General features: G+C 50.2%; 1 protein-coding gene across 2 annotated transcripts in view; it reads left to right on the plus strand.

Moving 5' to 3' along the window:
- The first annotated feature begins 987 nt into the window (after positions 1-987).
- Positions 988-16,002, plus strand: part of PSTPIP1 (proline-serine-threonine phosphatase interacting protein 1) — a 45,313-nt gene continuing 30,298 nt past the window's right edge. For both annotated transcript variants that reach the window (XM_058736959.1, XM_058736960.1), the window contains exon 1: positions 988-1,447. In XM_058736959.1, coding sequence (XP_058592942.1) covers positions 1,412-1,447 — 36 coding nt within the window. In that variant the 5' untranslated portion in view covers positions 988-1,411. The remainder of the gene's footprint in view (positions 1,448-16,002) is intronic.

A 16,002-nucleotide genomic window follows, 5' to 3' on the forward strand; every position in this document is an offset into this window, starting at 1 on the left:
TCAGGCCCTGGCTCTTTGGGGCTGTGTTCGGGGCTGCAGCCCAGGGCTCTTTCCAAGGTGGTACCAGACAGTGCCCCCAGCACCTGCCCAGCCAAACTGGAAATCCCAGTAATGTTCTCAACACTGTCTCCTTTCCAAAGTTGGGGGACGGGGTGGTGGTGGCAGATAGGGAAACTGAGACTCAGAGAGTTAGAGGGTCGATTAAGGTCCCTCGACCACTAAAGTGTAGGGGCCAGGCAAAACAAAAATGGGCGCCTCAGCCTGGGTTTTCAGACTCCCACACTATGCCTTCATAATCCTGTCTCTCAGTTCAACCACGTTCTTCAGCCTGAAGACTCCATTTCCTGAGGGAGGTTTCCTGCCCCAGAGAGTGTGTAATCTGGAGACTTGGCGGGGGGTGGTGGTGGAGGGGGGTGGGGGGGTGGGGAGGGGTGGGGGGGGGTGGGCAGTGCTTATGAGACCTCAGGCTGTTTTCCCTTGCTAGTTACCTAGTCACTCCATCTCTGTCTTCCACTCCCCCCACCCCCCTGCCCCCCACCCCCACCCAACAATAGCACAGGGCTGTCTGCCCCCAGGCTGCGAGCTCCTTGAGGGCAGACTGTGGACTGAGGCACTAGGCAGCCAGGGTTTGATGAGTGATAGTGATGTCCTGGACCTGGGTGAGCCCTCCGGTATGGTTTGCTGCTGGGGAGTGGAGATCTAGCATCTCTGCACCTGGCTTCGCCATGGGGCTGGGATGATGGGCGACAGCACTGGGGTTCCTGCCCCATCCTCACCCACACCTTCGGTGGGCTTCAGCCTCCCTAAGTTTATGGGCTCTGAGAATGGCCCAGCTAGGGCTTTGGAAGGGGGCAAGTGGAGGCGGGCAGCAGAGTGGCAGGTGTCAGGCGGGGCTGCACCAGGGAGCACCGCGGCTCCACTTCCTGTGGGCGAGGGCCCGGTGCCTGCCCCGGGCGGGGTGGCGGCGTGGGGGAGGTTGCACAAACCTTCCTGCGCAGGCCCCAGGCTGCCTTCCCGCCTGGTCTGTGCACCAGCCTGCCTCTCCTGCTGGCTACTGCGGCTGGCATCCCTGCTCTCAGTCCTGCAGCCTGGACTGTGTCTCCATCACCACAGGGTTGGCGAGGGGCCTGCTGGACACCAGGGCCCGCCCTCCCATCCCTGGAAGGGTACTGCTCCTTCCTCATTTTGCTGCTGATTCTAGCCCCAAACAAAACAGGTTGAGCCCTTTTCCTCCCTCCGGCAGCTCCTCTCTGGCTTGCGGCTGCCTTCTGAGCCGCTGCAGACGGTGCCGGCCAGAGAGGGGGGGCCTGGGCCAGCCCTGTCGGGACTGGGAAGGTGCGCCTGGCTTCTGGCCCTCGTTCAGCCCTGTCTGTGGCAGGAGAGCAAGCTTTGCCGTGGCAGTTGCCTGAAGATGATGCCCCAGCTTCAGTTCAGAGATGCCTTTTGGGTGAGTGAAGACAGCTGGGGCATTGAACAAGTGGAATGGGCTCTGGGGAGGCTGGCTCCACTGAAATTTCCCCCTCGGCAGCCGGTGGGGGTGTGGCTCCAGGAAGGAGGTTTGCTCATAAATATAGCGGTTGATGTTTTGGTCTTAATTATTGTGGAGGTGACCCGGGCTTCTGTCCCTTCTGAGCTGGAAGATGAAGGGGGTCCTTGGCCTGGGGTGCTGATTTCTCTGCAAACTTCTCCACAGTGAGGTGGGGGAGGGATATCCTCTAAACACCCAGGCCTGATTTCTCTGAAAGACCATCTCCCCACTGCAGGATCTTTTTTTTTTTTTTTTTTTTTTTTTTTTTCAACGTTTTTTTTTTTATTTTATTTTTGGGACAGAGAGAGACAGAGCATGAACGGGGGAGGGGCAGAGAGAGAGGGAGACACAGAATCGGAAACAGGCTCCAGGCTCCGAGCCATCAGCCCAGAGCCTGACGCGGGGCTCGAACTCACGGACCGCGAGATCGTGACCTGGCTGAAGTCGGACGCCTAACCGACTGCGCCACCCAGGCGCCCCTGCAGGATCTTTTTAGGAGAATCTAGGGGTGCCTGGGTGGCTCAGTCGGTTAAGCGTATGACTTCGGCTCAGGTCATGATCTTGGGGATCATGAGTTTGAACCCCGCATCAGGCTCTGAGCTGACAGTGCAGAGTCTGCTTGGGATTCTCTCTCTCTCTCTCTCTCTCTCTCTCTCTCTCTCCCTCCCTCTTTCTCTGCCCCTCCCCTACTTACGCTCTCTTTCTCAAAATAAATAAACTTTTAAAAAATTTAAAAAAATTGTTTTAATGTTTATTTATTTTTGAGAGAGAGAGAGAGAGAGAGAGAGACAGAGCACAAGCAGGGGAGGGGAAGAGAGAGGGAGACACAGAATCCAAAGCAGGCTCCAGGCTCTGAGCTGTCAGCACAGAGCCTGACATAGGGCTCAAACTCACGAACTGCGATATCATGACCTGAGCCGAAGTTGGACACTTAACTGACTGAGCCACCTAGGTACCCCTAAAAATATTTTTTAAAAAAGGAAAATCTAATATATGGATAGGGGCTTGAGGAGGCCATGTGAGGTGAAGGAGGGAGGGGGGGGGTCATGGGTTTGGGGACCAGACAAACTTGAATTGGGATCTTGGCCCTGCTACTTAGAGACTGGACAAGCTATCTTATTTCTCTGAGCCTCATTTTCTCCAGCTATACAGTCCAGATAAATATTAATAAGCATCTCAACTGAATGGGAGGATTTAAAAAGGTGATCTAATGTAATCAAATGACAGTTCTTTTTTCCTGATATAACCTCTCTTCTTTGCAGACTTTAGGGGTCCTTTAAGGAGGCAGCAGGGCTGGGCAATTCCTTGCTAACTTTCTTAAATTCAGTGCAAGCATACTTCAAATCCTTTCCCCCATGAAATGATGGCACGCAATAGGCTTGTGGAGGTGAAATGGCTTGGCATGGGCCACACAGCCTGCAAGCCCACTTTGGACCCCAGATCCCCTCAGCTTTTTAGCAGCCCTGCCTCTATCTTTCCTCTGCTTCTCAAGCTCTGGCTGTCCCCAGCAGCTCATGGGAAAAAGCGGAGACCTCTCTGGTTAGAGCTGGGGAATGAGGCTGTCCTGAGGGTGCCTCCCTTCAACCACACAGAGGACTCCCTTGTCCTTCACTCAGCCGTCTCAGCCTTAGACAATATCCTGGCCCTCCCTGGGCCCTTTCCTGGGGCCTGTGGCTAGGAGGATGACAGTTAACAAGCCAGGCCTTCCTTCCGTTCCGGGCCGTGCTCTGCTTGGGGCTTGTGGCCAACATATGAGTGGCCTGCTTCTCACCTGCCCTGACCACACAGTGGGCAGAGGGCCACCTGGGGAGGGTACCCGTTCCTCTCTGGGTCTCTGTTTCCCCATCTCTACAAAGAAGAGGTGGGCTCAGTCCAGAGAAAACAATGGAGGCAGACCTGGCTCAGCCCAGCCCAAGTACCAGGCTGGCAACTGGGTCCTCTCGAAGGGGTGCTGGCTGCAGTAGGGGGTGGGGCAGTGAGTCATCACCTCTGCTGTGACTTAGAGTGAAAAGTGGGGGAAAGAGGTAGGGCCTGGAAATCCAGGGTGCTCTGTAGCCCAGGGCAGACCAGGAGACCCTGATCGTTTCACCTCTAGGACGTCTGTCCCACCCCAGGGCCCCTGGCCCCACCTTCCTGAGGGCAGAGCTCTGGCAAGGAGCAGCCCCCATGGCAGGATCTGGGCAGTGGGGGATGGCATAAGAGTGGGTAAGGTGTGGCAGGGACAGCAGCAGCAGCAATAAAGGAGCTGCGGCTGTGGTGGCTTTCTAAGGGACATCCAGCCATGCTTTGTGCCTGCCCCACCTCTGAGCCATCGCAGGCTTCAAGACCTCCAGTGCCTCCTCTCCTCCCCTGCTGGCTCCCTGGACTGGAGTGAGGGTATAGCCTAGGCAAGGCCAGAGCAGAGAGAAGTGCCCAGTGGGAGCCTCTCACCCTGAGCCTGGCAAACACACCAGGAGGTCATGGTCATCATCACTGACCGCAGGGCTCTGAATTCTAACCCCTCTCCCTGATGCTCAGCTCAGCCCGTGAGGACAAATGACACTTACTTGTACTAAAGAAGTGCCGGGCACTGTTCTCAGGACTGTTGATCTACTCATCTACTTAAACTGATGAAGTAGATGCTATTGTTATCTCTATTATTCAGAGGAGGAAGTTGAGGCACAGAGCTTAAATAGCTTGCCCAAGGTCACACAGTGGGGATTAAACCCTGACAGGCTAGCTCCAGTGTCTGGGCTCTCACCCAAGGTGCTTCAACACCCTCTATCAACACAGTAGATCACTGGGTCTTTGGGCCACATCAGCAAATTGGAGGGAAAATGTCTGTTTTTCCTACCTCCCAGAGAAGTAAGAAGATCAGACGAGGTTTATAGAAGTATTTTGAAGCTCAGTTTACAGACAAATCTATAAAACAAAAGACAGTGATCTTACTGCTGTAGAAATACTAGGGACAGAGCCCAACCTGCCCCTCCCCCATCTTTCCTCCTACCCCAGCCCAAGGCAAGCCATTCCATAGCTTAGCAGTTCAAAATGAGTAGTCTTAAATAGTGGAAGGAAGCCCATGAACTAGAAGGATCATGTCTAACACCATAGCACTGCAGTTATTCGGCAGTCTCAACCATCCAGAACACAGGTGGTATGTAGCCCCATTCCTGGCACTAGCTCAGAGTAAGAGAAACACAAGTGGTTTCTGAGGAGCTAAGAGCTTATATTAAAGCTCATATACTTTAATCATATGAGATGCCCCATAATTTTTACTTAGGGCTTAAGAACTCTAATTTTACCCATAATTTTAACAAGCTTTTAATTAAAAAAATTTTTTTAATGTTTATTTATTTTTGAGAGAGAAGGAGAGACAGAGCACGAGCAGAGAAGGGGCAGAGAGAGGGGGACACAGAACCCAAAGCAGGCTCCAGGCTCTGAGCTGTCAGCACAGAGCCTGACGCGGGGCTCAAACTCACAAACTGCGAGGTCATGACCTGAGCCGAAGTCGGAGGCTTAACCAACTGAGCCACCCAGGGGCCCCAAGCTTTTAATTTATAGATGTATCAGTTAGAGGGGGTCTACATGGAACATGATATACATTGATGAGTGATATGAACTGTTAAAGACAGCTTGACAGATAGCTGATAGCAAGGTGGGAGACCAAAAAATTATAAAAAGCCGACATAATGGCTCAGAAGTGATGGGAACATTCAGTGTGGGAGCAGGCCAGTTCTGTTTCTCAACAGGCCTGTATTTCTAATTTATCAATGTGACTACCCAGTATTTATTTATAGCCTGCTATTTTCTGTGGCAAAACATTCAGATGCAGGCCACTATGGAGTGAGGCAGGGGTGGACTAGCCACAGGGGGAAGGAAGGGATAATTTAATTTCTGTTACACATACAAATCGTAAAAAGCATCGCAGCTTTGCAGGAAGTTAGTGGCTGGGCCTCAGAGTGGGGCTTGTCAGTGAGACGAAGTTGAGGGTAAGAATATCAGGTGCCTGAGCTGAGAAGGGTTTAGATCTCATATAACCTGCCCAGCAGTGAGTCAGACGGGCACAGAAACCCAAAAAAGGCAAGGTCCTGCCCCTCACCTCCCAGTGTCTCCTTGCCAGTGTCTCGGCTCCCAGCAGGCAGCCAAACTCTATTGCAGAAAACATCTGTCTAAATTCTCAACACAGGGCTGGCAAGCGAGGGACAGTGTTCAGTCTATGTTTGTAGAATGAATGCAGGAACATGGTTCCACTGCCTTCCTGAACCCATTTTCTCCTTCATTTCTTTTGAGTTCTATTCTACAAATATTTGTTGAACAGTATTCTCTGCTAGGTGGTCTAAGCTGGATCCCTACCTACCCTCACCCCCACATCCAATCAGGTGAGTGAGACTGGCCTTCAAGGAAGTTACTGTCCAACACTGAACACTGAGGTTCCCTAATAACTGGGCCAGGCACGGGGTGCCCTGCTCTGAGCTGTGCCTTCCCATCCCACCCTCTGGCTCCCTCCCAGGCTTTGCGAAGAAGCCACTGAGTATTGTTTTAAGAAGGAAAATCTAGTTTTGAACCAGGTTTTATTGAGATCCACATCCTATCCCTTTTGGTGTTGTTAAAAGGAAACGTAAGGGCTTGAGGAGGATGGGCCACATATATTACAGTGACATCTCACCCCTAAGGGGTAAGATGGACCACCAAAGGGGACAGAGGGAGCAAGCCTGAACTTTTCCCTCTGACTTGTAGTCACATCTCTCCCCTTTGAGGCTAGGCTCTAGCATCATCTGGAAACCTCTGTGTCATCCTGGGAGGGGCTGAGCTCCCCAACAGACAGAGCACAGAGGAAGGCACCACTTTCCGGGTGGGGGAATGACTCACCAGGGATACACAGGGGCTGAGGATGGGCCCATCCCTCCCCTCTTGTGCCGGCTCAGCTGCTGTTGCCTCTTCCCCTTCCCAGTTCTGAGACTCTGAGGTTCCCCATTTAGGATAGAGGCCCCACTTTGGCCTGTCCCCCACCCCAGGACCTGCCAACCACTGTCTTGGGGCCTCACAGAAAATCAGGAGAGGCTGATGCTCATTGGATACCTACTCTGTTCTGAGCCCTTAAAGCTATGTATATACCTTCTAAAGAAATAAAATCAATAAATATAAGATCCTAAGAAGAAAGTAGGAAAATAGAGAAAGCCAGGAGAAAAGCACCCTTAGTCTCATCACACAAAGACAACTGGTAATATTTTGCTCTGCTTCCCTAACATTATTTGACATAGGTGCAAGCACATTGTGTACACAATTTTGTATTCTCCTGTACCTTTTTTCCTTGCATTTTAATTTTTGTAATGTTTATTTATTTATTTTTGAGAGAGAGAGACAGACAGAGAGACAGAGAGAGAGAGAGACTCCCAAGCCAGTTTCACACTTTCAGCGCTGAGCTGGGTGTGGGGCTCAATCCCATGAACGGCAAGATCATGACCTGAGCTGAAATCAAGAGTCAGACGCTCAACCAACTGAGCAGTCCAGGCACCGCTTTTCACTTTAAACTTTATTTTTAATTGTGGTAAAGTATACTTAACATGAAATTTATCATTTTAACATTTAAGTGTACAGTTCAGTAGGGTTAAGTATACTCACATTGTTGTGGACACTCCTGCCTCTTTTCATCATAATTCCATTTTGAACATGTGTGGGTGTGGGTGTGATTTCCTCGTTTCAAAACACCATTGTTAATGACTACACAGTCCAGCTTGTGGATTTGGTAGATGTATGATTCATTTATCCAATCCCTATTGTTGGACATGTAGGTTGCTGCTGCCTATTATTCATTACTCTAGACAGTGATGCATTGGGTAGATCTTTGTGTATCAAAATTTTTCACTTGAGGATTATTTTCTTGGGTGGATTCCCAGGAGAAGAGACATTCCTGAGTGAGATAGTGGGGCCGCATCTCTAGCTGGGCAGGAGCCTTTTTATGCAGGAAGGAGGGACCGGAGTGGCCTGGAAGGGGCTGGGAGGGCCAGGTCTGGAGGGGCTCTGCCACGAACTGAAGTCTGCTCAGACTTTGTTCAAGAATTTGCAGCAGGGCAGGCCCCTATGGCCTTGAAGGCCAAGGAGGCCAGTGGCTGGGGAATGGGTCCTCCCAAGCATCAGGGGCTTGTAGACAGTGCAGGAGGTAGGAGAGGGAGGCCCTAGGTGTCCTGCCTTTGCTGCTACCAAATGCCTTCCCTGTGTGTCCTTGGCCATGGCCATCTGAAGGAGTGAGGACAGACTCTCTCTGTCAATGTCCTCCTCTCTCCTGAATGGAGGCATGGGTGGGCCTACTCCATGGCCACATGTCCAGGGCAGAGCAGGGACTCCCTCCCAGGTCTATTGGACACCATCATATTCTGCCTCTGAATTCAAGGAGATTGACTAGTTTCTTCTTGGTTCAGTTATAATTCTTATAGGATACATGAGTGGCCCTCTATATGTTGACATTGATTTCGGTCATTTTGGAAGTAGGGTTATTTTTCTCTCCATTTCCCCTCTAATTTTCTGTAAGTGAACACAGATTATATATGTCATTAAAAGGAAAATACTTGAAAACAAAACTAAGCAATTGCTGTTTTCAAGCCTGAGATTTTAAGTGAAATTTGTGGTTTGATAGCATTACCTCTTGCACATACTCTGTGTGCACTTTGTGGTACATCGTCCCCCTGGGGCCCAAGAACTTGGTTCATCTGTGCCTATTTCCCAGGACATGGCCAGCTGTTTGATGGTATGAGAAGGAGGCAGAGGTCTCTGGTTATGCTTGCTGTGCATTTGTGAGGCTGGCAGAGGTCACCTGGAGGATCTACTGGCCACAGCAGCCTTGGTCACCCTCAATTTTATTCTTGGTGGAAAACAAGGTCTGCTTCTCAATGACCCCCTGCACTCCAGTTCCTGGGACTTGTGTACTACACACCACGGGGGTAGCCCCCCAGAATGGAGCGGGAGGGCCTTGCTTGGGCTATGGAGGGCAGGCAAGGATTTGGGAGAAGGCAGGCTGGCAGATGGCAGCCCAGGGGAAGGAATGGCATGGATGAAGGTGTGGAAGTGGGGAGTAGGCACAATGGGTTTGGAAGGCAGTTTTCTGGCCCACAGGCTCATGCAGGGCGACTGGTAGGAAAGTGACTGGAGATTGTGAAAGGTCCTGACCGGCCTTAAGGGGTGACAGAGACGCTTTCTTCTGCCTCCCTGCACCCTCTCCAGCAGCGGATGTTTCCTATCATGAAAAGGAGCTGCAGGCTGTGGGCGGGATGCCCTCCTTCCTCACCCAGAGTCTAGCTGATGCCGCAAACCACACAATGAAGGGAACTTGGTGTGGAAACTGAAACTGCCTGGACTTCCAGCAAGAGAGAGTAGCACCCTGTGCCCTGGGGGCTTGCCCGTGCTGGGGCTCTTCCCTGGACTCACTCCAACAGCTCCTCCCTCCAGGCCTTCTTTAATGCCTCTCCTAGTCTCCACCTTCACTTGCTGGGCCGGGGAGAATCATTTCCCTTCTCTGGACTTCAGATTCCTCATGTGGGATGTCAGAGTGATGCTCATCTAAGACAGAGGCTTTAAAGATGAGGAGGCTAAGGGCAGCACTAAGGGGACCACCTTCTGCTACTCACCATGGGGAGTTAGCAGACCAGAAACAGGTTCTAAGGGACCCAGACTTAGGATTGCATGTACACTACAGGGTGAGCCACGTATGTGCATCCTCCTACTCCCAGAATGCCTCCCCAACTCTGTTCACCATTACACATTAAATTCTGCCATCAGAGAGTCATTCCCATGGCTTCAAATGACAAGATGCATTTCCTTCCAACAATAGCTCTGTGAACTTGGTATTCTTATGCCTGTTTTGCAGGCAGAAATCTCAGAGGGGATGTGGGACTGGGGATACCACCGAGGTGGACTTTGGGGTTGCTGGTCTAGACCTGGCTGCTACCTTCTCAGGCTTAGGTCAGAGAGCCCTTGGGGGTTACTGGGAGGTGCGGTGGTTCGCTAAGACCTGGCACTCTGAGCAGTGGGTGAGGAGAACGTGGGGGAATGACAGCCCCTTCCGCTGGTGTTGACAGCACCCACTATTGGGCAACAGGAAGTGCCTGCTGGAGCTCCAGAGACCACAGCCAAGGCAGGGATGGGGTGGCCAGATGGGACTCAGTGTTTCCCAGCAGTGGACATGGGAAAACAGAAGCTGAGCCATACTGGGAAGGAAAGAGGGGATGACGGGCTGAGGCAGGACAGTGCTTGACATATTCAAGGGACAAGGAGACCTGTGTGACTGAGGCCAAGTGACCGAGGTGGGTAGTACTTGGAGATAATATCGAAAATGTGACAGGGAGCCAAACCTTGTAGGACTGTCGTTCTCAAACATCCCAATGCCCAGGCCACACCCAAGGTCAATTACATAAGAATTTCAGGGTGGGAGGCTGGGCATCAGTATTTTCCTAAGTTCTTGAGTGTTTCCAAAGTGCAGCCAGGGTTGAGAACCGTTGGCGTGGATAATTGTGATGCTGGATGCATTGCCATTGCTGATAACCAGCATACAGCTGGCTTTTACCACTTAGGTGACCTCATTTGACTCACTTGTGAATGAATAGAGGGTAGAGGTTTGTTTCGTTTTGCTTTTTAACCTTATAATCTACGATTGTGTTTTTTTATTGTGGTAAATATACATAACATAAAACTTAACACTTTAACCATTTAAAATTTTTTTTAATGTTTATTTATTTTTGAGAGAGAGAGAGAGACAGAGCATGAGTGGGGGAGGCGCAGAGAGAGAGGGAGACACAGAATCGGAAGCAGGCTCCAGGCTCCGAGCTGTCAGCACAGAGCCCCACACGGGGCTCAAACTCACAGACCGTGAGATCATGACCTGAGCTGAAGTCGGATGCTTCACCAACTGAGCCACCCAGGCGCCCCAACACTTTAACCATTTTTAAATGTGCAATGCAGCAGCATTAATATATTTATAATGTTGCACGACCATTACTACTACCTATTTCCAGAACTTTTCATCATCCCAAGCAGAAACTCTGGACTCATTAAACAGTAACTCTTCATCTCCCTTCCCTCGTCTCTTACTTTCTTTCTATGAATTTGCCTATCCTAGGAACCACATATAAGTAGAATCATACAATATTTGACCTTTTGTGTCTGGCTTATTTCACTTAGCATGTCTTTAAGGTTTATCTGTGTTTCAACAGACATCAGAATTTCATTTCTTGGGGTGCCTGGGTGGCTCAGTCGGCGAAGCGTCCGAGTCTTGATTTTGGCTCAGGTTGTGATCTCACAGTTCCTGCGATCAAGCCCTGTGTCCTCAGCTCTGTGTGGACAGCTCTCAACTCTCTCTCTCTGCCCCTCCCCTGCTCATACTCTCTCTCTTTCGTTAGTGTTTTCTGAGTTGTAAGAAGTCTTTATATATTCTGGATATTAATCCCTTATCATATATATAATTTGCAAATATTTTCTCTCAATCTGGGCATTATCTTTTTACTCTCTTGATGTTGTCTTTTGATGCATAAGTTTTTAATTTTCATGAAATCTAATTTATCTATTTTTTCTTTTGTTATCTGTGGTTTTGGTGTCAAATCCAAGAAATCATTGCTAAGTCCAGTGTTTTGAGGCTTTTCTCCTATGTTTTCTTTTCAGGGTTTTACAGTTTTAGCTCTTACATTTAGGCCATGGATAAATTTAGAGTTAATTTTTGTATACAGTGTAAAGACTGGGTCCAACTTCATTCTTTTGCATGTGGATATCACTTTCCCCAGCACCATTTGTTGAAAAGACTCCTTTCCGCATTGAATGACCTTGATGTCTTTGTGGAAAATCATATATGTGCTTATTTCTGGGCTTTCTATTCTATTCCATTGGTCTATATGCCTATCCTTATGACAGTACCATACGATTTAAATTACTGTAGAAGGTGCCATCTTTGTCTCTTACACTGCCTTTAGAAGCTAATGCCCTGCTTTGATTCTACTACATTTACAGGGTGGCCCTGGTGAGTCCCTCCACTCTCTGAGCCTGACTCTTTGTCTGTATTAAATTGATTTTTGTGGCAACATGCTTGTTAATGGCCTTGCAAAAGCAAGGAGCTTCACGTGCAGACCCCCTGCAGGTGCAGGAGCCCAGCTAGCACCCAGAACCCAGGGTCAGCTCTGAGATCCAGAACCTGACAAGGCTGGCAGAGGAGGCCACAGGGCCTTCTTCAGAGGCTGCAGCGGTCTGTCCCTGCCTTCAGGAAAAGGCGTAGGGATGGGAATGGGGCTCCTCTGCAGCTCCAGGGCTTCATCTCTGTATCTTGAGCAAGTCTCAAGCCCAAAGGAGGAGCAATTCACGGCCACAAAGAAAGACACCCTGCATCAGCCCTGTGAGGGCACAAAGTGCAAGTGTTCATCCCACTTTACAAATAAAAACAATTGAGTCTGAGAGATTAGAGGCAACCAGTCCAAATAAGTATCACAGCTAAGATTCACACCTAGCTTTCCTTTTTTATTTCCTTTCTTTGCCTTCATATGTACTCATCACCATGGCCACCATTTTCCAGGAGCTCATTAAGTGTCAGGGTGCCCATTGCTGGGCTCCTCCATGTATTATTTCATTTAGTCCTAGAGCCCAGAGGTGGGCAATATGTTCACATTCATTTTACACAGGAGGGGCTCTGTGCTCAGGATGTTAAGTGACTTGCCCAAGGTTGCACTGCCTGTTTCATGGAACTGGCCAGGATGAGAACCCAATGCCTGAGCTCTGCCCACATCCCACTGCCTGGGCTTCCTCCTGGGGTGGTGTTCTGTAGGGTATCCCCTGGCAGGTGTAGGTGTGTAGGAGGGGTGAAACTAGGGGAACGGGATGTGCAGGGTAAGTAGGAGGACCATCAGTGCTGGCCTCTAGTCTCTGGCTGGTCACCCACAAACTATGTGGCGAGAGGCCCTGTGTGGCTGGCTATGGACAGGGAATGGACGGTGCCTCTCCTTGCTAAAGGGGTCAGTCTCCTCCAGGGCTCAATGTCTGGGATGGCTCAGTTCTCTCCTCTTCTCCATTAACTATCCTCTGCATCCCACTGCTTCCCTCACCCTCGGCCACTGGCATCTGCTTTCTACTCCACCCAATGCTAGATCTAGGGAGTCCCCACTGCCACACCAGCTTGGTGGGGCCAGTGCAGAGGGACTGTGTGACCTGAGCAATCATCCACTCGCTGAGCCTCAGGTGCTCATCTGTAACAGGGGGCAATAAGAATAGCACAGGCCTGACATTCCAGGGGGTGCTGAGGATTAGAGATGATAATGGATTTAGAGCACTGACCTCTACCTGTCTGCATCCCACCCAGCTCCCATCCCCTGAACTCAGAACCTGGCAAAGCTTCCCTTTACCTCCTGGGAAGGTCCCACACCTGCTCATGAGTCTCTCCTCCAGCTGGCCTTAGGCTACCTCTTCAGACACCTGCTCCAGCCTCACTCAGATCTCACCGTGACCACTTAGAGCTCTGTGCGTTAGACTTCCAGTCTTCTAAACCTCAGGGGCCCATTCCCACCCGCAGGCTTCTGCCTGGACTTGTGTTCACTCCCTGTCCCTTCCCTTTTCTAATCTTTCTACATGTTTTGGTTTCACAAAGCAGTAGGAAGAAGTGGGGGTCGAGCTACTCCTTTAAGACTTGAGAATGCATAAGGGAAGTGGGCAGGACTTCACAGACTTGGGGAGGGGAGTGTGGTAGCCAAGACCTTTCCTTCCTGATAATCTGAGGAGGCTTATTTAAAAGAACAAAGCTTTCAAACCAGACAGACTTTGGTTGAAAGCCAGGCCCGCCCACACAATTGCTGATTGGGCCTGGACAAGTTACATAACCTCTCTCATTCTTGCTTTCCTCAAACAACAGCACCCTGTGGTCAGTATTACTAAGATAAGTGTTTCCCTATGCCCCCCCCACCCCCCCACCGTCTCCCCACCCGCATACATGGTAGGTCCTCTTCTGGTGCTAGTGTTGCCCCCCATACCTGGTTATGTGGGATCCCTGAGAAGCTCTGAAAGTTCACAGGGCTCTGACAGGGCCCCTGGAAGTCTCAGGGTGACTGCTGGCCATAGGCTGAGGGGCCCAGACATCTCAGGGCCCCTGCAACCAGGCAGCTCTACTGCTTGGCTGCTTGGGTGAAGGCCCCTGAAGGCCCCGGGGAGGCGGTCAGACTGGGCTCAGTGAAGAAGTGGAGTCCTCTGGAAACTCATTTCTTTTTTTAAAATTTATTTATTTAAGTTTATTTATTTTGAAAGGGAGAGAGAGAATCCCAAGCAGGCTCTTCACTGTTAACACAGAGCCTGATGCGGGGCTTGAACCCATAAACCGTAAGATCGTGATCTAAACCAAGGTCTAGAGATGCTTAATCAGCTGATCCACCCATATGCCTCTGGAAACTCATGTCTAATCTCAAGCTCCTGTCAGCCTAGCTGACCCCAGTGTAGCTCATCTAACCACATTCAACGTGCTTTTGTTCTTTTAAAAATAAAAGTCCACCTTTACTTTCTTGAATCTCTCCCTCTGACACCTACCCTGGGCCATCTTAGAAAAACTATAAATCACCCCACATTTATCTGCTTATGCATGGACCCCTCAATCCTTGGGCCAGGGACACTTAGACCCAGCTGAGACCTCTCTGCAGAATCCCTAACCTGCTTACAGACCCCTGTGACAGGGTGCTCTCTACCTGGTGAAGCAGCTCACCCTGTGTAGCCATGTTTGGGATCACTTCGGCTTTTGGGAAGCCCTTGTGCTGATCTGGAGTTGGCCTCCCTCTCTCTATCTCCATGAGTCCTGGCTTGGGCCTCTGGAGACACCAGCCACAGACACTACTTCTGTTCCTGATAGCCCCACAAAGGTCTGCAGGTGACAGTGTTCCTCACCAATTCCCCAAGGGCCTTGCCTTGGGACCCTGTCTTTACACACCTGCCACCTGCTTTACAACAGGTACGCAACTAGCTTGCTTACTGAAGTCTCTGGTCATCCATCCAACCATCCATCCATCCATCCAAGCCATAGCTGAGCTTTTGGCCCTTTGCCTTCCTCAATTTGCCAACTAAGAATGGTGGAGATTAGCCCCACTGTGAGGAAGTAGCTGTGGGGCAGTGGAAAGACCCTGGCTACTATTCATTGACTGATCCTCCCTGAGTCTGTTTCCTTATCTGTACAATGGGGATGATAATACTGCTTTAAGAAGTAGAGGGGATGGGTCTGTCTGGTTTATATAAAGGTGCTGGGTAATGAATCATTGAAATGCAAGCCAGTGATCTGGTCCCCTCCATGGGGAACCTCAGGAGCCAGCAGTCTTAAAGCCACAGCCTCTCAAGGGCCTCCCTAAGACATTTATTTAGCCCTTGTCCAATGTATTTGCTGTGCAGATTCTGGGCTCTGGGACCCAGCAAGAGAACAGACCCACTTTCTGCCTTCATGGAGCTGCCTTCTGGAGAGTTCAGTGCTCACGTCAGGTTTCCTGTCTTTAGGCTTTTGTTTCTCAGTCCACAGAAGACTGGCAACAGTAAACTGTGGCCGGTAAACTGGCCATAGGAGGCACACTGGCTGCAGAGGTCCCTTCAGTGAAAGTAGTGTGCGAGAGGATAGGACAGTGCGGCTGGCACCGTGCCGCCCCTGATGCCTGCTCAGGCCACTGTCTGGGGCTTCTGGGGTGAGAAGAGTGAGTCTAGTCTCCTGTTCTGTCTCCTCTCCCGCTGATAAAAGGTGGTTTTCCACAAAAGTCAGGGGCAGGGGTGTCTGAGTGGTTCAGTCGGTTAAGCCTCTTTGGCTTGGGTCATGATCATATTGTTCGGGGGTTTGAGCCCTGTGTGGCACTCTGTGATGACAGCTTAGAGCCTGCAGCCTGTTTTGGATTCTGTGTCTCCCTCTGTCTCTGCCCCTCCCCAGCTTACGCTCTGTCTCTCTCTGTCTCTCAAAAATAAGTAAACATTCAAAAAAAACCATTTTTTTTTTTAATGGTTGGAGCACCTGGGTGGCTCAGTTGATTGAGCATATGTCTTTGGCTCAGGTCATGATATCGTGGTTCCTGAATCCGAGCCCTGCATTGGGCTCTCTGCTGTCAGCCTATCAGGGCAGAACCCCCTTCAGATCTTCTGTACCCCTCTCTCTGCCCCTCCCCAACTCGTGCTCTTCCAAAAATAAATATTTCTTTTTATTTAAAAAAATTTTTTTTAATGTTTATTTATTATTGAGAGACAGAGCACAAGCAGAGGAGGAGCAGAGAGAGAGGGAGACATAGAACCTGAAGCAGGCTCCAGGCTCCGAGCTGTCAGCAAAGAGCCCGACGTGGGGCTTGACTCACGAACTGTGAGATCATGACCTGAGCTGAAGTCAGTCGCTTAACCGACTGAGCCACCCAGGTGCCCCAAATATTTCTTTTTAAAAAAAGGATAAAAATAAAGAATGAAGAGCCCATCAACCCAAGAGCATGACAGACATTAGAAACATTTTCAACAAGAATGGTTAACATTTTGCAAAA

The sequence above is a fragment of the Neofelis nebulosa genome, chromosome 7, assembly GCF_028018385.1.
Source record: "Neofelis nebulosa isolate mNeoNeb1 chromosome 7, mNeoNeb1.pri, whole genome shotgun sequence".
Taxonomy (NCBI): Eukaryota; Metazoa; Chordata; class Mammalia; order Carnivora; family Felidae; genus Neofelis; species Neofelis nebulosa.